Source organism: Lucilia sericata, unplaced genomic scaffold (genome assembly GCF_015586225.1).
Source record: "Lucilia sericata isolate MDLA Ls3-8-SP2 unplaced genomic scaffold, ASM1558622v1 Contig000640F_arrow, whole genome shotgun sequence".
In the NCBI taxonomy this organism is placed as follows: domain Eukaryota; kingdom Metazoa; phylum Arthropoda; class Insecta; order Diptera; family Calliphoridae; genus Lucilia; species Lucilia sericata.
In genome coordinates, this window is record NW_023994646.1 from 179,167 (window position 1) to 200,000 (window position 20,834).

Below are 20,834 nucleotides of genomic sequence, written 5' to 3' on the forward strand. Positions count from 1 at the left end.
ACTATATTCTAGTCGAATACAGTCTCGGCTATATTCTAGTCGAATACAGTCTCGGCTATATTCTAGTCGAATACAGTCTCGACTATATTCTAGTCGAATACAGTCTCGGTTATATTCTAGTCGAATACAGTCTCGACTATATTCTAGTCGAATACAGTCTCGACTATATTCTAGTCGAATACAGTCTCGACTATATTCTAGTCGAATACAGTCTCGACTATATTCTAGTCGAATACAGTCTCGACTATATCCTAGTCGAATACAGTCTCGACTATATCCTAGTCGAATACAGTCTCGACTATATCCTAGTCGAATACAGTCTCGACTATATCCTAGTCGAATACAGTCTCGACTATATCCTAGTCGAATACAGTCTCGACTATATCCTAGTCGAATACAGTCTCGACTATATTCATGTCGAATACAGTCTCGACTATATTCTAGCCGAATACAGTCTCGACTATACTCTAGTTGATTACAGTCTCGACTCTATTCTAGTCGAATAGTCTCAACTCTACTCTAGTCGAATAGTCCGACTCTCTTCTAGTCGAATAGTCCGACTCTATTCTAGTCGAATACAGTCTCGACTCTATTCTAGTCGAATATTCTCGACTCTATACTAGTCGAATACAGTCGACTCTATACTAGTTGATTACAGTCGACTCTATACTAGTTGATTACAGTCGATTCTATACTAGTTGATTACAGTCGACTCTATTCTAGTCGAATATGTATAGCCAACTCTATTCTAGTCGAATATAGTCGACTCTATTCTAGTCGAATATAGTCGACTCTATTCTAGTCGAATATAGTCGACTCTATTCTAGTCGAATATAGTCGACTCTATTCTAGTCGAATATAGTCGACTCTATTCTAGTCGAATATAGTCGATTCTATTCTAGTCGAATATATTCGACTCTATTCTAGTCGAATATAGTCGACTCTATTCTAGTCGAATATAGTCGACTCTATTCTAGTCGAATGTAGTCGACTCTATTCTAGTCGAATATAGTCGACTCTATTCTAGTCGAATATAGTCGACTCTATTCTAGTCGAATATAGTCGACTCTATTCTAGTCGAATATAGTCGACTCTATTCTAGTCGAATATAGTCGACTCTATTCTAGTCGAATATAGTCGACTCTATTCTAGTCGAATATAGTCGACTCTATTCTAGTCGAATATAGTCGACTCTATTCTAGTCGAATATAGTCGACTCTATTCTAGTCGAATATAGTCGACTCTATTCTAGTCGAATATAGTCGACTCTATTCTAGTCGAATATAGTCGACTCTATTCTAGTCGAATATAGTCGACTCTATTCTAGTCGAATATAGTCGACTCTATTCTAGTCGAATATAGTCGACTCTATTCTAGTCGAATATAGTCGACTAGAAGAATATAGTCGACTCTATTTTCAGTGAAAACTTTCAAGCTGATTAGAGGTAACTTCTGTAAATGTTTACGTAAATAAAATGTTTCTTTTTAAAAATTTGTTTTATTTTTTATTTAATGCAAATTTAATTTACGGCATAAAAATACATATACATAATAAAATTCTTATAAATTAGTTTAACTTATTACATAATTTAAAAATACATAAAAATAAGTATTGGCCAATTGAGTCTCGGTAATATTAGTTTGTTAAACTTTCTATTGCTAAATTAAAATATCTAAAATCTATTAAAAACCACAACACTTTCCCTGTTCCATTAACTCTTCAGATTCTGAAACAGCTTGCAAAAGTGACATTTTCACTTTGCGCTGCTGTATTTTATTTAGTTTTCTAGTCTCTTCAAACATTTTTTGAAAGAAGTCTTTTAATTCTGAATTATCGGTTGAGGTATAAGTACTTTCAGCTGTTAGACTGCATAAACATTTGACTCTCAATTCGGGCATTAAAGGAGGAGCTTTTGTTTCCTTTGTTATGGGCAACAAATTTTCAACTTTTACAGGAGTTATTAAAGGAGGGGTAGATAAAATGTCTTGCTTAATTTCGGTTTGTGTGTTTGCAGTTGTGGTGATTTGCTCGATATGGGGTAATGTTATGGGACTTAATCTTTGTTCTACAATGGGTATAGACTCCTGTGGTTTTGAAATATTAACGGGAATTGTGGAGGATGATTCCTTTTCTTTACTTTGATTCAATTGTTTATGTTTTATTAAATGATTAATAATTTTTTTATTGCCCGCATTTAAAGAACGGCAATTATTTAAAATTTTTGTGGATTTCGTAGCATCCGATGGAGTTTTGTTTAATTGTTTTGTTGTCGATCCTTCTATATTGTAGCGCGTTCTTTTGTCTATAGGATTAACAGGTAATACCACTTTATGACGTTTTCTAAATTGAGCATTTAATAAAACTGGAGGTGCTGATGGGGATGATGTCAATACGGATGCTTTAGCGGTTGGTGTTGTTTTAATCGTTTCAGTCGTGTGAGTTGGCGCACAGGAATTTAAAGTTGGATTAACTGTCGTTGTATTAACTGCCACTTGTTTCGTTTGTGTTAAAGTTAAGGCTGATATTTGAGGATTTATTTGAACTGGAGTTGATTCAAATAATTGTTGCTCATTTTGTAAAGTATGTGTCGGTAATAAGGGAAGAGTTGTGGTTGGCGGTGTTTCCAATTCATAGATTATAAAACTATCTCCTGGTATTGTTGTAGGATTTTGTAATTGATTTTCTGTTTTAATTGTTACAGTTTCTTCTATTAATGTTTCCTGTGTTAGAGGTTCATTTTTGATTGTTATTGATGGTAGTAAAGGTTCATCTGTTATCGGTTCATTTTTAACTGGTATATTTAGATTTGGATTTAAAGAACTAGTCACATGGGTGAGCAGTTCATCTTCAGTATTAAGCACTTCCTGTTTGATAAAAGTATCATAATTTAGATTCATTTCTGACGGTAGCTAAAAAGAGATAGAAAAAAACATTAAAACAATTAGCTATTTCTGATTCGATTTTAAGAGAATGTCAATTTGTTTTAAAATTATTTTATAAATTCGGACTGCAATCGAATAGAATAGTGTGGGTCGGTCTGTATTCGACAAGAATAGAGTTGGACTTAATTGTTTAAAATAGAGCCTGCTTATATTCGACTAGATAGTGTCGGACTGTACTTGACTACAATAGAATCGATGCTGGATTCGACTAGAATAGAAAAGGACTATATTTGACTAAAATACAGTCGGACTATATTCGAATAGAATATAGTCGAACTATAGTCGACTAAAATAGAGTCGGACTATATTTGACTAAAATAGAGTCGGACTATAGGTATTCGAATAGAATATAGTCGAACTATAGTCGACTAGAATAGAGTCGGACTATATTCGAACAGAATAGAGTCGGACTATATTCGAACAGAATAGAGTCGCATTATAGGTATTCAACTAGAATAGAGCCGGGCGTATTCGACTATAATATTAAAACTCTCAATAAAAGTTAACATTTTTTCAAATATTGTAGTTTTCATCAAAAATTCATATTTACATCAAAAATTTACATTTTTTTTATAAAAATTTAAATTTTCATTTGTCATCTATTCCTGCTATTAACAAATGAATTAAATTTTAATATCAAAATTCCTTTTTTAACCCACCGTAGTAATAAAGGGGAGAGATACTATATTAGTATAAAAACTGATAAAAAATTTTAAGAGAAAATCTTAATGCGCTTAAAAAAACATAAGTATTTATCTACTTGCATTTAATTAAAGAATCCTTAAATTTTTTTATTTAATTAAAATTATTTATTAATATAAAAACTATAGTACCTTAGTCACAATAAATTTAAGAGCAGTGAAACTAAAAAAAATCTATAAATAACAACAAACTCTATAAAAAGTATTCATTTCTAAAAGTTTACTATTAATTCAGCAAGAAAAATTCATTTAGTAAAAAGCTACAAAAAGCTTAAAGTTTACATTAACTCTCCGTAACAAAAGAAAAAAAAAGCTTTAAGCTTGTGCTAACAAAAGAAAGATGGTAAAGAAAGGTAAGGAAGAGAAAATAACAACAAACATCAAGAAAAGAAAACAAAATAAAGGGAATAGCTACAGTTTTATATAAAAATAAAGAGGAAAACTAAGACAGTGGGGAATTTTAAGAGAAAATGGTAAGAAATCTTTGCATTTAAAACTAATACTTCTTCTTTATTTTTGAAATATATAAACATTTTATCAGTTTTGAACGATTTATTGACAATAAAATGATTTTTAAGGTGTATGTGTGCATTACAAAAACCATTAGAAAATATTTATTTTTTAAATTTTATTAAAATTGGAATAACTACCTAACTATTCTTTAAAAATAAATAATTTTCAAATTACCCATTCAATTATATAACAAATTTACTTTAAATATAGTTTACGTTTCTAACAGACATTTACGTACTTCTGGCCCACAGTAGAACACTGAAAAAAGCAGTGAGCGACGATACTATATTTACAGTAATAATGAAATTTTAAACACTTACCAAATGTTTGCTATGCATAGGTATAAACAACTTTTTTTAGCTCAAATTTAACAAATATTTATGATTTATATTTACTTTTTTCCACGGCTTTAAATACAAATTTATTATAACAAAACGCAAAAAACCCTCTTTCACACATGAAAACAACAAGTAAACTAAAACCTAACCTAAAAAAGAAACACACACACACACATTTGTTGTATATTGATTAACAAAAAGTGTTCATTCTAAAAGTTTTACCTTCATTCAGCAAATATACATTTTTAATTTAAAAGCTATAAAAAGCTTAAAGCTTATATTGTTAGGTCAAACAAAAAAATGAAGCTTTAAAGCTTTAGCTAATGTACAATAAAAACATTGCCAAGAAATATAAACAAAAACCACACAACAACAATAAAGCAGCACATGAAAAATAAAAACAAAACCATGTGTAAAAGTGCTAAGAAAAACAAACTATATTTCCCATCTGTTTATGTTTACATTTGTTGAAAGTCATTTCAAATGTCATCGTTATTAGACTGCATTAACCCCTAAAAACAACAACAAAAGTTTTTAATTTTGATTTTTTTTGTATCTTTTGTTTCCAACTACGAATGTGAATAGGAGAGCGAGTGCATAAAAGCCGCCTATAAGATTTGCTAGACATGCGCATCATTTGCCGTTTTTCATGGATTCTGGGCACACGTCATTACTCAAGTTTTTACTTGAATTTTGTTTTGTATTTTCTCATTTTTGTGTGGAAATTCTAAATTTAAATGAGTTTAATATAAACGTGTAAATGTTATCTGTGGTGTAAATAATGGAAGATGATATAAAGCAATAGATAGTGGTCAGTATACATTTACACACATAGATACATACATATATGTATGTACATTGTATGTAAATTGTAACTAAATTTAAAACAACGCGATTTTTGTGATTGATGACAACAGAAAGTGCATATTAAAGGAGGACAATAAATAAAACAAAATTTTGAATGTATATACGAGAGTGTACACCCTACACTACTGTGTTATAAAGGGTAATATGTATATATTTGCGGCGTTGTTATCCATGTACTTGTTCCTACGGACATCTGTTACTTATTTTGAAAAAGCAATAGTGCAGCAAATAATCCAAAAGATATTGGAAAAGACAATATGCCATTACTGTAAAAGTAAAGGCACTTTTATCCATTTATGTAGTCTCAAAAAAACCAATGGAATTGCATAAGCCCTCTATGTTATAAACTAATCATCTTGTGAATACACACATCAGCTAAGTCGTACATAATAGACTGCCAAAAGCAACAGTTCTATTTCCTAACAAAGCAGGATATAGGCAGAAAAAATCTATGGCCACATTCTCCTTATGACTCCTTCTCAAGATGTCGTTAAAAGTAAGGTAAAATCGCATAACTGGCGTAATTATTCAAAAATGTAGTCAATAATATGTTCACCCGTATAAAAACAGAACCCATATTAACTATATTTTAGTACAGTTCCAGTTTTGGATAGTTCAGTCCTAGTTTAATACTAGATCAAGAACTGATTTAGTTCTAATTCAGATATAATACAGTTCTAATTCAAAAAGTTCAAGTCAATATCTATTTCGGCTCTAGTTCTAGTTCAATTCTAATTCAGATCTACATAATTCAGTTCTAGTTTAAGTTCAGCTTTAATTCAGTTTGATTCTAGTTTAATTCTAGTTCGGTTCTATTTCAGTTCTAATTCACTTCCAGTTCAGTTTTAACTAAATTCTAGTTCATGCTTAATTCTATTCTATATTCAATACTAGTTAGAACTGAACCTAGTTCATTTCTAGTTCAGTTAAAGATCAATTCTAGTTCATTTCTAGTTGCGTTCTAGTTCAGTTCAAGTTTAGTTCTAGTTCAGTTCTATTTCAGTTCTAGTTCAGTTCTAGTTCAGTTCTATTTCAGTTCTAGTTCAGTTCTAGTTCAGTTCTAGTTCAGTTCTAGTTCAGTTCTAGTTCAGTTCTAGTTCTAGTTCAGTTCTAGTTCAGTTCTAGTTCAGTTCTAGTTCAGTTCTAGTTCAATTCTAGTTCAGTTCTATTTCAGTTCTATTTCAGTTCTATTTCAGTTCTAGTTCAGTTCTAGTTCAGTTCTAGTTCAGTTCTACTTCAGTTCTAGTTCAGTTCTAGTTCAGTTCTATTTCAGTTCTAGTTCAGTTCTAGTTCAGTTCTATTTCAGTTCTATTTCAGTTCTGGTTCAGTTCTAGTTCTAGTTCAGTTCTAGTTCAGTTCTAGTTCAGTTCTAGTTCAGTTCTAGTTCAGTTCTAGTTCTAGTTCAGTTCTAGTTCTAGTTCAGTTCTAGTTCAGTTCTAGTTCAGTTCTAGTTCAGTTCTAGTTCAGTTCTAGTTCAGTTCTAGTTCAGTTCTAGTTCAGTTCTAGTTCAGTTCTAGTTCAGTTCTAGTTCAGTTCTAGTTCAGTTCTAGTTCAGTTCTAGTTCAGTTCTAGTTCAGTTCTAGTTCAGTTCTAGTTCAGTTCTAGTTCAGTTCAGTTCTAGATCAGTTCTAGTTAAGTCCTAGTTCAGTTTTCGTTCAGTTCTGGTTTAGTTCTGGTTCAGCTCTGGTTCAGTTCTGGTTCGGTTCTAGTTCAGTTCTAGGTCGATTCTAGTTCTGTTCTAGTTCAGTTCTAGTTCAGTTCTAGTTCAGTTCTAGTTCAGTTCTAGATCAGTTCTAGTTAAGTCCTAGTTCAGTTTTGGTTCAGTTCTGGTTTAGTTCTGGTTCAGTTCTGGTTCAGTTCTGGTTCAGTTCTGGTTCGGTTCTAGTTCAGTTCTAGGTCAATTCTAATTCGGTTCTAGTTTAGTCCTAGTTTAGTTTTGGTACAGTTCTGGTTTAGTTCTGGTTTAGTTCCGGTTTAGTTCTGGTTCTGTTCTAGTTCGGTTCTATTTCAGTTTTAGATCAGTTCTGGTTCAGTTCTAGTTCAATTCTAGTTCAGTTCTAATTCAGTTCTAGTTCGGTTTTAGTTCAGTTCCAGTTCAATTCTTGTTCAGTGCTAGTTTGGTTCTAGTTCAGTTTTAGTATAGTTCTATGTTAGTACTAATTCCGTTCTAAAATATTTAATTAGATTTATAAGTTAATTACAGAATCTAATAAGTTAAAATTTAGGAACATTAGCAACTAGGCCATCGACTTTTTGATGAATATTATTTTATAGTTCAATTCCATTATAAACTTTGTATTTTTGTATTTTCTGTATCCAATGAGTTGAATATGCGCAAGAAATAAACAAAAGGGCTAAGTTATGAAAAGAAAATATAAAATAAAAATATTTTTTATTTGTTTCTATGAACAAGTGCACAAATAATATGAAAAAATTAAACAGAATATATAAATAACTGTATAAAATGCATTTTACAAATAATTAATCACTCATTGCAATTACAGAGAGTGTGAGACAACTGAAAAAAGAGAGTTTATAAATATAGAAAAATATTGTGAACAAGAAAAGTAAAATTAATAATTGCTTACAAGCAACCCCCTCTCCTGTAAGCCAAGTGGTGGCATTATAATAAATATAAAAATCAAATACGATATCTACAAACAAACGTACATATTTACAAATGAAAACGAATGCTTATCAGTAGCTAGAAATAACGTACTGACAAACTGTCAGGCAGGCTGGCTGGCTGCTGAAATAATAAAAAAAAGCACTATATAGCACGTATGTATAAACCCCCAACCGACCTCGTAATGAATGTATGAAAATAAGTATATTTAGGAAAACAAAAGAGCTGATACAACACCCTGGCACCGGCGCATTATCACATCTATGACAATGATAAAAGAGCGAAAAGAGAGAGCGAGCACATACATGAGTATTGGGAAAAATATTTATATTGATTTGGAGCTAAAATTTCATATTATGAAAACTCTCTCTGACAAGCTAATGTACTCTCCGCTTAGCGGTAAAAAACGAAAGAACATCGCCATTAATTGAGCACCAACCAAACAACCACATCATCATCATCATCATAGTATGACGGAACGATACACGGGTTGTTTCCTCTTTTGACTAAACGCAAAGTTCTAGTTGTATATTAAACGTTGTGGTGTTATAAACGTGTGTGGTGCTGGGAAGTGATTAACAGTGAAATATTTAAACAACTACAAAGAGTGTACAATTGTTGTGTGCTCTGTACCTACTCTACTCTACGTGCTGGTGGAAAAAGCCCTCGGTTTTGCTGTTCTGTTTTTATATATTTATACAACAACAGAAATACAACACAGGCGCAAAGTAGGGAGGTGGATAAGTAAACTAATGAAAACGAAATAAGAAAAAATCCACAATACAAGTGAAAATTAATGAACATACTCCCGTACATAAGAACATTCACAACTGACTAAATGAAATAAAAAAAAATGTAAAAACGTCATTATTTAAAACCAAAAATAGAAGTATTTAAATAAACTCCACGCTCCACGAGTTGCAGACATTAACTAATTCTTAACTTTTTTGTTAAATTTTAAAAATTTTCTGTTTAATCAGCATAAATCTACCTATTTAATCGCATAAATATAAGAAAAAAAAACAAACTTAATTTTTTTGTGCAAAATTTGCATAAATTAAATTGCAATTTTTATTCCAACAACAACACTATGAAACCCGCAACGAGAACAACAACAACAAATAATAATAATAATAATAACAACAATAATACTGCCAAAGATGTTACTGTTACAACCATTAATGACCACAATAAGGTGAGACTTGATTATAACCATAACACACCCACCCACTTCCCCCTCTTTTTCTGCGTATTTTATTTTTGTTTTTGAGGTATTTTCTTTTGAATTTTTGTCATTTGTATTAATGTGTGTCCAAAGTAAATTTGTTTTATTTTTCATTTTTCTGTATGTAAATCAGACAATGAAACTGCGCCGAAGCAGAAACTATAATTCGTTTTATATTAAGTGCTACATGTGTAAGAAACATTTCAATACATGTGACGATAATATTTTGTTGGAGACACATTGTTATTTTAGTGCACCTTATCAAGTATTTGTTAAGATAGTAGTTGACACCCAGCCCATTTTATTCTCTATAGCTTTAAGTATTTCAAAACTCCTAGAAAATATTTTTAATTTACTTTATATTATTTTATGAGTCAATTTTATGGAATTTTTAATTACTTAGTTGAGCTCTAGTACAATTTCATGTTATTTCTATTTCAATTTTCGTTAAGTTCTAGTAAGGTTCAAGTTTAGTTCTACTTAAGTTTTAGTTCAGTTCTAGTTCAGTTCTTGATCAGTTCTAGTTCAGTTCTAGTTCAGTTCTAGTTCAGTTCTAGTTCAGTTCTAGTTCAGTTCTAGTTCAGTTCTAGTTCAGTTCTAGTTCAGTTCTAGTTCAGTTCTAGTTCAGTTCTAGTTCAGTTCTAGTTCAGTTCTAGTTCAGTTCTAGTTCAGTTCTAGTTCAGTTCTAGTTCAGTTCTAGTTCAGTTCTAGTTCAGTTCTAGTTCAGTTCTAGTTCAGTTCTAGTTCAGTTCTAGTTCTAGTTCAGTTCTAGTTCAGTTCTAGTTCAGTTCTAGTTCAGTTCTAGTTCAGTTCTAGTTCAGTTCTAGTTCAGTTCTAGTTCAGTTCTAGTTCAGTTCTAGTTCAGTTCTAGTTCAGTTCTAGTTCAGTTCTAGTTCAGTTCTAGTTCAGTTCTAGTTCAGTTCTAGTTCAGTTCTAGTTCAGTTCTAGTTCAGTTCTTGTTCAGTTCTAGTTCAGTTTCTAGTTCAGTTCTAGTTTAGTTCTAGTTTAGTTCTAGTTTAGTTCTACTTCAGTTCTAGTTCAGTTCTAGTTCAGTTCTAGTTTAGTTCTAGTTATTCTAGTTCAGTAGTTCAGTTCTAGTTCAGTTCTAGTTCAGTTCTAGTTCAGTTCTAGTTCAGTTCTAGTTCAGTTCTAGTTCAGTTTCTAGTTCAGTTCTAGTTCAGTTCTAGTTCAGTTCTAGTTCAGTTCTAGTTCAGTTCTAGTTCAGTTCTAGTTCAGTTCTAGTTCAGTTCTAGTTCAGTTCTAGTTCAGTTCTAGTTTCAGTTCAGTTCTAGTTCAGTCTAGTTCAGTTCTAGTTCAGTTCTAGTTCAGTTCTAGTTCAGTTCTAGTTCAGTTCTAGTTCAGTTCTAGTTCAGTTCTAGTTCAGTTCTAGTTCAGTTCAGTTCTAGTTCAGTTCTAGTTCAGTTCTAGTTCAGTTCTAGTTCAATTCTATTTTTATTAATTTCCTACACTTTTTCTTTTGCTTGCAGATTCCTCGAGTGGAAAAGGTCGTCTTTGACAACCGCATCAAACGTAAAAATGTCTTGGCACTAAATGAAAAAGTTGCTGCCATACGTGAATATGAAAAACGGCCGGTTTACAAACGTATAGGACGGATGTTTCAATGCAGTCCCGATCAAATAAAACGTATAGTTCAGCAAAAAGATGCCATATTAAATGCCTGGGAACAGAGAACACGTAAGTGTCGAGATGCCAAGACATTGGAAATGAAAGTGGTGAAGGTGTCAATGTTGGGAAAGGCCGTCTACGAATGGATACGACGTATGATGTATTACAAGGATATTTTAATAACAGATGGCCTTATACAAAAGATAGCGCTACAGTTTAAAAGTGCCATGGGATTGCAGAATTTCTTTCCTCATCCGGATTGGTGTAATAAATTTCGTTCCACATATAATATTGCCACATGCGACAGTAAGTTATTAAATATCGGCTATACACAGGGACATTCGGTGCAAATAAAGGATGTCATGAAAGATGTTTTATCCGAATGTTCACCCGATCACGAGGATGGCGCTGACGGTGATGGCGACGATGAAGTGGAATGTATTGATGATAGAGACGAAGAGGAAAATGGTAACTGTGAAAATGATTGTATCAGTATACATAGTGATGAAGGAGAGGTGAGAGTGAAAACTAAGCTAAGAAAGAAAATAACAGATAAAAATGAACGTAAACCAAACAATGAAGTCGTCAGCTCCAAGCCAGTACAAATAATGCCTCATGCTCAATTGCAGGGCTTAAGACAGTTGGTGGCACTACCCATACCAGCAAATGGTATGCCAGGCCTGTCTCAAAAAGTTTTAGTAGCTACTCCCATTGTAGCACCAGGACAACGACAGGGTTCAGCACCCATGACTATGACTATTATACCATTGGCTTCTTTAGCCCAACCATCAAATGCGGTAAATACCTCTAATACTATGGGTGCAGTAGCAGCCGGTTCCTCCATCTCCCCTAATAGCAACAATAACAGTGGCAAAGATCAGCCAGTGGTGGTGCCGCCTCCCATGCTAGAAATTAAAAAGGAAATCAAAGAAGAACCTAAAGATGATGATGATATTGTAGAAAAACGAGAAGAGGAAGTTATAAAAATTAAGAAGGAATATCTAACCGATGATGAAGAAACTACAGAAGATACTACAGCAAAACAAACGCAAATACCAACTATACAAACCAACACACCCACACATATTGTAGCTATACCTTTGGCCAATAAGGATATGTTGGAAGAATCTACCAACGATTCCCTAGATGATCTAACGTTATCTTCTTTAAGAAAACGCATTAAAACCGAAGAACCTAATGCCGAACCGAATTCAAATTCAGAAATAAATTCTTCTCCTCCACCCTTGACTTCAATACAAGCTGTAACTACAGTTACAAGAACTCAAGTTGAAATGCCACCTATGCCTCCTTTAACTAAAGCTCCTATCCAAAGAAATAACTCACCACCAACAACATCATCACTAAAACCACATACAACTCCTGCACTTAACTCATCACCACCACAAGCACCTTCCAACCGTTCTAGTCATAAACGTCTTAGATCAGACGAGGACCAACCAGCATTACCACCCATACGTTCATATGCCGAAGGTAGAAAATACTTAAAACTTTTGGAAGATTTTGCTTTAGAACGTGAAAATTTCCGTTTAATCGGTTTAATAACGAGAGCCGATGAAGTTTTGAGAGAATTAGATCGTAAGGAGAACAATGAAGACGAAGATGTTGATATAGATTAATGCTGGTTATTATTACACTTATTATTACTTTTACTTTTTATACCAAAAATTAAATACCAAAGTGTGTTTATTGTTATCATAGTTATTTAAGTTAGTGATTGAAATAAAATGAATTTATCTGTAAATATAAAAACTGAATATAAATTGAATTAAAATTTTCTAAGAAAATTATAATCTATAAAAACTTTACTCAACAGATTTGCAATGTTTTACAAAATATTTCAATATATTATTTTTTGCTGAATTTCTAAGAAATTTTGTATTATAACTGAAAAAAGCAATGAATGCTCCAATAAAAAACTAAAACTTTATAAAACAAATTTGTTTTTAATTATAAAAGATTTCAATTCAAATAAGAAAATGCAAAACGTTTTAATACGATTGAAAATTGTAAGACAACAGTGTATTTAAGAAATTTATTTGTTTTTAAGTTATTCGCTATGGAATTACATAAAAAATACCCACTAAAGCTAAAGTGGAATGGCATTAAACAGATTACTGTTGATAAAAATAAAGCCACATGTTTTTCCTACATATGTATGTAAATATAGAACATATCGTATCTGAAGTAATTAGTGCGCAGGTCTACAACCAGAATAAACAAGAAAAATACCCATTAAAACGACATTTATGTTTTATTTAAAATAAACAAAAATCACTAAAAAATGCTGAAGAGAAATAACATTTAGTTGTTTGCGTTTTGATAGCAATTGAACGACGGACGGATGAAGGGGCTGACTTTAATAAACTTAGGAATAATGAGACTATTTTAAAGTTGATAATAATTCGAAATATTTACTTAATGATTAGAATGAAAAGATGCACTAAATTAGTCTCGGCACAACATATTTAATAGTAATGTTATTATTGCAACTTGCCAGATATTTGTGGGATGAAATATAATAATGGTGTGAATAGAAGTTCAGGGATGAGTTGAACTATTAGTATACAGTTGTTGGTAGAATGTTTGATGCGATACTTTTCGTTCTAAATAATAAAATATTTGTATATAAATATAACGGTAAAATGTTCGATGCTAAAAGACTACATAGTTTTCTTCAATATTTAGATCGACTAAGTAATTACTTGAACTAGAAATTAAAACAGATTGGACTAGAACTAAACTTGATCTCAACTACAAAGAACTAGAACCAAACTAGAAATGAACAAGAACTAGAACTGAACTAAAACGGAAATGGAACTGAATTGGAACTGGAACTGAACTTGAAGTGAGCCTCTACTGAACTTGAATTGGACTAGAAATGAACTGAAACTGAACTAGAACGGAAGAAAGAATTAACTAAAACAGAAGAACAGAACTAACACTAAACTAGAATTGATCTAGAACTGAAGTAGGAATGAAATAAAACTGAACGAACTTAACAAGCACTGAAGAACAAAACTAAAACTGAACTAAAATTGATATAGAACTGAACTAATAAACTAGAACTGAACTAGGACTGAAGTTGGAGTAAACTAAAATAGAACTACAACTTAACAAGAACTGAAGAACAGAATTTAAACTGAAGTAGGAATGTACTGGAATTGATATAGAACTGAACTAGGACTGAAGTAGGAGTAAACTAAAATAGAACTACAACTTAACAAGAACTGAAGAACAGAATTTAAACTGAAGTAGGAATGAACTGGAATTGATATAGAACTGAACTACAACTGAAATAGAACTAAACTGGGACTGAACTAGAACTGAACTAAAACAGAACTAGAACTGAATTAGAACTGAACTAGAACTGAACCAGAACTGAACGAGAACTAAACGAGAACTGAACTAGAACTGAACTAGAACTGAACTGAACTAGAACTGAACTAGAACTAGAACTGAACTAGAACTGAACTAGAACTGAACTAGAAATGAACTAGAACTGAACTAGAACTGAACTAGAACTGAACTAGAACTGAACTAGAACTGAACTAAACTAAAAGTGAACTAAAATGATGTAGAACTAAAGGCTAGAACTAATACTCAACTAGAATTGATTTAGAATAGTCTAGTGAAATAAAGTTGTATTAAACTAAACAGGAACTAAACTAGAAATGTGCTAAAGTCGAATCAAACTAAAAATAAATGAACAATATGACCACAATAAAGAAAGGTATATTTCAAAATATAACTTACCAGAAATCTCTCCTACCGTCTTCTTTCTTGTACTTTATGCCCGCGAAATAAGATTTTTCAATTTTAAGAGTCAAATATCAATATTTTTTTTACATTTTATAAAATAGAACACACACAAAATAAATTACATACTTTAAAAGACGCGGCAACATAAAATGAAGTTGATGATAATAATGGTAATGATTATTGAAATTGTTTCCGTACCCCCAAAAACGACCACTAGGAATTCTATGAAGCCATTTTATAATTAACTACAGTATCGACTTTATGTAAGCCAGTGGAAAAGGAACGCAATTGTACGGCTTGGGCATTTTGTATAAATGCAGGACCAGTTTCATCCCAACTTTCGGGTACATCACAGGTCTGTAGCGTATGGATCATAACGTCAAAAGTGCAAATACAATCCAATAATGGCAAATAGGTAACAGTGGCCGATATTTGACGCATAACATCACGTATTTCATTCTGTATGCGTTTCAGTTCTTTGGAAGAGGTCAATTTACTGGCATCGCTGGTATCACCATCGCCCAGTTCGGCATTCATTTTGAAATCCCAACACTCAAGAACTTCTTTGGTATGGGCATTTGTTATGACCATGGAGATTTTGTTGATCATATTTTTGGCCAACCATTCTGGAAAAATTAGCAGTGTTATAGATTTTAGTTTGAGAGGATTTCATTACTTAAGTTACCTTCTGTTTGTTCAAGCACCTTTTGCAAAAACTCCTCTATTTTGGGATCTTTGGACATGAGTATTGTTAAACCATACTGTTGTGTACTTTCAAATGTTTCTGCCGGATAGATGCCTCTTTGAAAGAGTATGGAATTGATGCCGTATTTTAGGTATTCTGCTATAATTTGTGCCGAACCCTTTAAAGTGATGCAATTTTTGGTAGCTTGTGTGGTGGACATGTTTTGGAGCAATTTTTGTTTGAATATTTCTTGCTTTTAAGTTTTTAAAAGGTAATTTTTAAAATGAATACTATTAAACTAAAAAATCCGCGTTTATTATAACAAAACATAAACAGCAACGAATAACTGTGCAAAAAAAAAAATCGCAAACAAAAGCTGTTTACTCGTTCTTAGTGTTGTCAACTATGGCGGTTTTTTAATAAAATTTAGATTGAGTCTTTAGTATCACTCATTTTTATACCCTACACCACTATAGTGGGGAGGGTATTATACATTTGTGCTGATGTTTGTAACACACAAAAATATTGGTCCTACACGCACCTTTAAGTATACCGATCGACTCAGAATCACATTTTGAGTTGATTAAGACATGTCCGTCCGTCTGTCCGGCTGGCTGTCCATGTAAACCTTGTGCGCAAGGTACAGGCCGCAATTTTCAAGATAATTTGATGAAATTTGGACCAAGCATGTTTTTGGCACAAGGACGAAGCCTATTGAAAATGGATGAAATCGGTCCATTATTTCACCTAGCCCCATACAACCGTACCTCCCGATTTGGGCTTTTTATGCCATAATTACGTCAAATATACTATTATCTCTCTAAAAATTGGCACAAATAAGTTTTATATAAGTATAAATGACACTGCAGATTTTCATAATGATCGCCCCTTATTTGACTCTAGCCCCCATACAAACCCCCCTTCAAAAAATGTCTTAAACGTCTAAAATTTACTTGTAACCATTTGTATCGCAATGAAACTCAACATAATTAACTATTATTTAAAAATATATCCTTTTCCCAAATTTAATGAGGATCGGCCCATGTTTGACCTATACTCCTATATAAAGCCTCATTTAGAAATTTTGGTTTTTATCAATAAATTGCTTAAATACTTTGGAATTAAGGTAAAATTCAACATAAAAGTTTCTTTGTGAAAAATAAAAATTTTTTAAATATACTCATGGTGTAGGGTGTTATATGGTCGCTCATAACAGGGTTAAATATGACGCTGAAGTGAATCCGTTTCTGATCCTTTCGCAATTTTAGTTATTTACGAAAAACCAACAGAGCCCATTCATATATTAACATAGGTAATTTAAATCGATATTACAGATAATTTTATTAAAACAAGAGGATGACTACAAAAAAAATTGTTTTGTTGTTCATAATTTTCGTCTTTATTAGTAATAAACCAAAAATTAATCATTTACAACTGGTATTTATATAAAATATAAATACCAACATTTTTATTTTAGTTCTATATTTACAAAAAGAGAACTTTATATCAGAAAATAATTAAAATTGTCTATATTTTAACACTAATTAATTGTAATTATTCTCTAGCGTTTTTTTATGAGAAACTTAACATCACTGATAAATAGCAACGAATAACTGTGCAAAAATGACAATCGTTACTCGTTGGTTTTTCTTCTATCAAACTGTCAGAGTTGTATTTGGTATCGTTAATATACAGGGCGTTTCAAATAAATAAAAAAATGTAGTTGCAAATAAATAAAAAAGTACCAATAGAATATTGGAAATTTGCTGAGCTCAGCAAAAAATTTCCAATAACAGCTCAGCAACTTGCGCCACAAAGTATACAGAGGTGTCACTTTTGACATTTAAAAAAGTCTAAAATCAGCTTTTGTTTGATTTTGAAATTGTTTGGTGAGAAGAGGTATATAAAATACAGCTAAAAAAAATTATTGAATTCGTTTTGTGCGAAAGAGAGGGAAATAGTTTTTTGCTCGTGACGCCTCTGTATACCCTGTGCTTGCGCTGAGCTGGTACTGAGAGGCGGGGTATCTCAGCAAAATCGTCCGGTAAGAAATATATGTGTTTGTGTGTCAATGCTGGGCTCAGCAAAATTTGCTGGGCACACTCAGCTCAGCACGCCTACTTTAGGGTGGGCGGACCTCTAAAGTTCAAAATATTTATGGCTATATCTCGAAAAATATACATTTGTTTAGACCGATATATATCAAATTAAAGGTATTTCAAAGACCTTTCCAATGATATGTAACATGGTATACAAAAAAGGACCCATTATAGGTCAATTTTGGGAAACATAATATTTGACCCGACATTTTTGAGGTTTATCTAAAAAATCGGGAAAAAATGCCTTTATATGTAAGTATATAAATTAGATTGTTTAAAAGCCAAGATATTAAGCTTTTTATTAAGGTATAATATGTTTTTGTAAGTATTATAGTTCCTGAGATATTAATAATTTAATTATGATTTTGCTATTAAAAAAAACGTATGTATACTAATCTTTATTAAGCGAAGCCGGTGTTGAACATACCATAGAGGAGAAAATCCTTGCGCCCGGCAGTAGGCCGGCTATTTAGGAAATCCTTATTAAGCGAAGCCGGTGTTGGACATACCATAGAGGAGAAAATCCTTGCGCCCGGCCGTAGGCCGTCTATTTGCGTCCTCTTTCGGAAGGTCCGCATGACACAAACTACAAATGTTGGCCTCTCACGAGGAACCATTTTCTTCATCAGGGGAATCTGACAACTCTGATGATATGTAAATTAAATTATAAAATAAATGGTTTTTGAAATTAAATATCTGTTTCATTTGATTAGATACAGAAATGGTTTATAGCTTAAATAAAAGCTTAATTCATTGGCTATTAACATATAGAAATTTATATTAGAATTATATAGACATTTTTTCCGATTTCTTTTAGATGAAAAAAAAGTCGGGTCAAAATATATGTTTTCCGGAAAAAAACCCAAAGTCGGTCCTTATTTTAGTATCATGTTATATATCATTGGAAAGGTATTTTTAATGCCTTTAATTTGATGTAAACAAAATAGTTTTCGATATATACACAAAAATGTATTAAACTTTGGAGGCCCGCCCGCTCGAAAGTAGGCGTGGTCGACAAAAAAAATGATATCTTTTATCGTCTCAAAACGCTCTATATTGTTTTTTTTTTAAGAAATGTCACTAAAACCGACTTGTTCCGTGAAATAACTACTAGTTTTTGGAAGATCATCTTTATTATCATCTTTTACTATTATTTTTTAAATTCGTGGTAAGTGGTATATTTTATTATTAGAATTATAACTTGGCAATATGTAGGATTTTATAATTCCGTCAATTTGTTTATCGTTATACGGGAAGATAATCTGACGGAAAGGTCTTCGACACGATATCCGTTAACTAAAATACAATATATTTCTAAAATAGAAACGAGTTAGTTTCGGCATGTACTAGTCCAGAAAGTCTATGCGAAAGTGTGAAATATTTTGCTGAAAAATTGTTTAATAGTGAACGAAATATTGTGTATTTGGTGTTTGTGTAATATTGGAAAGCAGCTCCACACAATTTTCTTAAGTTATTTTCTATTCTTATAACAAATCTAAAATCGGGATACATATATTTTTGTTTTGCAAACAGCATTACTTTTTTTTCCAAAACTCTATTATAATCCACTTATTTTTTCGAGATATAATACATATACATGAATATCACATTTATTAAAAAAAAAATCTTAATTCGAAAATTTTAAGGAAATTTAGTTTTTTTTTGTCTTCTGTTGGAAGTCTTTATTATTCTAAACGTTTGCGTTTTTTAGCCTTTTCATAAACTTCGGACAATTGATTTAATAGATTTATGGCTTTAAAATCTTCTTCGAATATGGCAAACTCCTCCAGTGGACGCATCAGTCTTAATGCCTCCTCATAATTACTTACCGAAAACGGCAGGGGTTTAGATGTAGTTGATGTGGAGGATGAACTGGAAGAGGGACGTTTAGAAGGTGGTTTTTGAAATGTACGCTTGGAATTTTTGTCTATGCCTAGAAGACAACTTTCTAATATGGAAGGATTGTCATTAGGCTCTTCTTTTATATTTTCAGCATTTAAAAGTCCTTCCGAATCTTTGGCATTCTTAAGTTTATCTTCTAATTCTTTAACATCCGGCTTGACGTCTTCCTGGGATTCATCATGATAATCTTCATAGTCACCATAATTTATGGTTGGTCCCTCTTCATTTTCATTAATTGTATCATCATCGTCAACTCCTCCATCGCCATCTTCTTCACCCTCAAATCCATCTAAGGGATCATCATCATTATCGTCACCCTCATCACCAATTTCTATGGTATTACCGTCACCATCGGGTAACATTTGATTTCTAGAACTTGACGGCTGTGACGACAAAGCATTGTCCACCTCTTTGGCACAATAGGTTATGATATCTTTACAATTCAAAGATCTTTGAGGTTTTCGCGATATTATAATCTGATTAATATGATCCAAATTAATATTGAAAACCGATTTAAAATCCCTTATCCACGCTCGATTGGGAAAAAATTTCTCGATTTTTATGATATCTTTAAATTCCATGGCACGATCACGTATCACATCATCCGTTACGGTTTGCAGTTTATGAAAGTGGGCACGTTTTATGTACTCATACATGCAGTTTCCTAAAAAATTTATTTTTTTATGACGCACCACCTTTGGATCGTCCTTCATGACATCGATGATCTGGCAACTGGCATAGTATTTGAGAATATCTTTACGATTTGCAACAACATTTTTTATCTGTTCCCAACTGCATTTGAAGGCAGAGGCCACACGCTGATAGACGGGTATCTCATCGTACATGCGTATGGCCTGGACACGTTCTTCCAGGTTGAGGATTTTGCGTGGTCTATCTTTAAGCTTCCGACGTTCCAAAACATAACGACATGGCTGGAAGGAACAAAATACAAATAAACAATAGGTAGATAGAGAACTTAAATAAACAATTTGGACCCAAAATTTTTTGACAAACCAATTTTAACCAAGAAATCATTTTTTACTACAAAATCAAATTTCCACCAAAAGATTTTAATTAAAAAACATCTAAAAATCTAAAATTTACAAACATACATCTTGCAATTTTTCCAAAAATTGTATAAAACATATTGTATATACCCAGCCGCTACTGGATTGCGGACGCAGCTTAATATAACAAAATATAAAAAGAACCTTCGCTAAACTCAAACAATAAGCCTTCACTTCAAATATAACCCCATTTACTATAGTATATATTCGCACACACATCTGTGCTTCTAATATTTTAATCGATATAATGGCAATTGTCTCGTCCCCTTGAATCGTACACTAACTACATTTCATTTCTGTATAGCTTATTGAAAACAAAATATTATCATCATCTTACATACATACATACCTTTTTTCCCATTTTGATTTACTTTTTTCCACTCGTATGCCTTCTTTTCAGCAGTGTAACTTGTTCTAAAACGTAACTTCACACAATACCAGCAGCAGCTAGCCAGCCAGCCA

General features: G+C 32.3%; 4 protein-coding genes across 5 annotated transcripts in view; 1 reads left to right on the forward strand and 3 right to left on the reverse strand.

Moving 5' to 3' along the window:
- Window positions 1-1,492: 1,492 nt before the first annotated feature.
- Window positions 1,493-14,794, reverse strand: LOC119606944. Of its 2 annotated transcripts, none has more exons than XM_037960619.1 (2): window positions 14,614-14,794; window positions 1,493-2,910 (listed from the first exon to the last, which is right to left on the reverse strand). In XM_037960619.1, the coding sequence occupies exon 2, from the start codon at window positions 2,896-2,898 to the stop codon at window positions 1,684-1,686; it is 1,215 nt and encodes a 404-aa protein (XP_037816547.1). In that variant the 5' UTR covers window positions 2,899-2,910; window positions 14,614-14,794; the 3' UTR covers window positions 1,493-1,683. The 2 variants fall into 2 exon arrangements, with proteins under 2 accessions (XP_037816547.1, XP_037816546.1); XM_037960618.1 differs by lacking the exon at window positions 14,614-14,794 and adding an exon at window positions 4,478-4,627.
- LOC119606943 lies at window positions 5,106-12,792 on the forward strand. The gene is made up of 3 exons (XM_037960617.1): window positions 5,106-5,306; window positions 8,969-9,183; window positions 10,701-12,792. The coding sequence occupies exons 2-3, from the start codon at window positions 9,079-9,081 to the stop codon at window positions 12,474-12,476; spliced, it is 1,881 nt and encodes a 626-aa protein (XP_037816545.1). The 5' UTR covers window positions 5,106-5,306; window positions 8,969-9,078; the 3' UTR covers window positions 12,477-12,792.
- Window positions 14,675-15,677, reverse strand: LOC119606945 (mitotic spindle assembly checkpoint protein MAD2A). Its single transcript, XM_037960620.1, has 2 exons — window positions 15,305-15,677; window positions 14,675-15,245 (listed from the first exon to the last, which is right to left on the reverse strand). The coding sequence occupies exons 1-2, from the start codon at window positions 15,522-15,524 to the stop codon at window positions 14,842-14,844; spliced, it is 624 nt and encodes a 207-aa protein (XP_037816548.1). The 5' UTR covers window positions 15,525-15,677; the 3' UTR covers window positions 14,675-14,841.
- Window positions 15,678-19,053: 3,376 nt separating this feature from the next.
- The window catches only part of LOC119606951, a 2,396-nt gene continuing 615 nt past the window's right edge, over window positions 19,054-20,834 (reverse strand). Inside the window, exons 1-2 of the mRNA XM_037960624.1 lie at window positions 20,722-20,834; window positions 19,054-20,237 (exon numbers count right to left, since the gene is read on the reverse strand). The exon at window positions 20,722-20,834 is cut by the window's right edge and continues 615 nt beyond it. Of these exons, the coding sequence (XP_037816552.1) occupies window positions 19,089-20,237; window positions 20,722-20,733 (1,161 nt within the window). The 5' untranslated portion in view covers window positions 20,734-20,834 and the 3' untranslated portion in view covers window positions 19,054-19,088. The remainder of the gene's footprint in view (window positions 20,238-20,721) is intronic.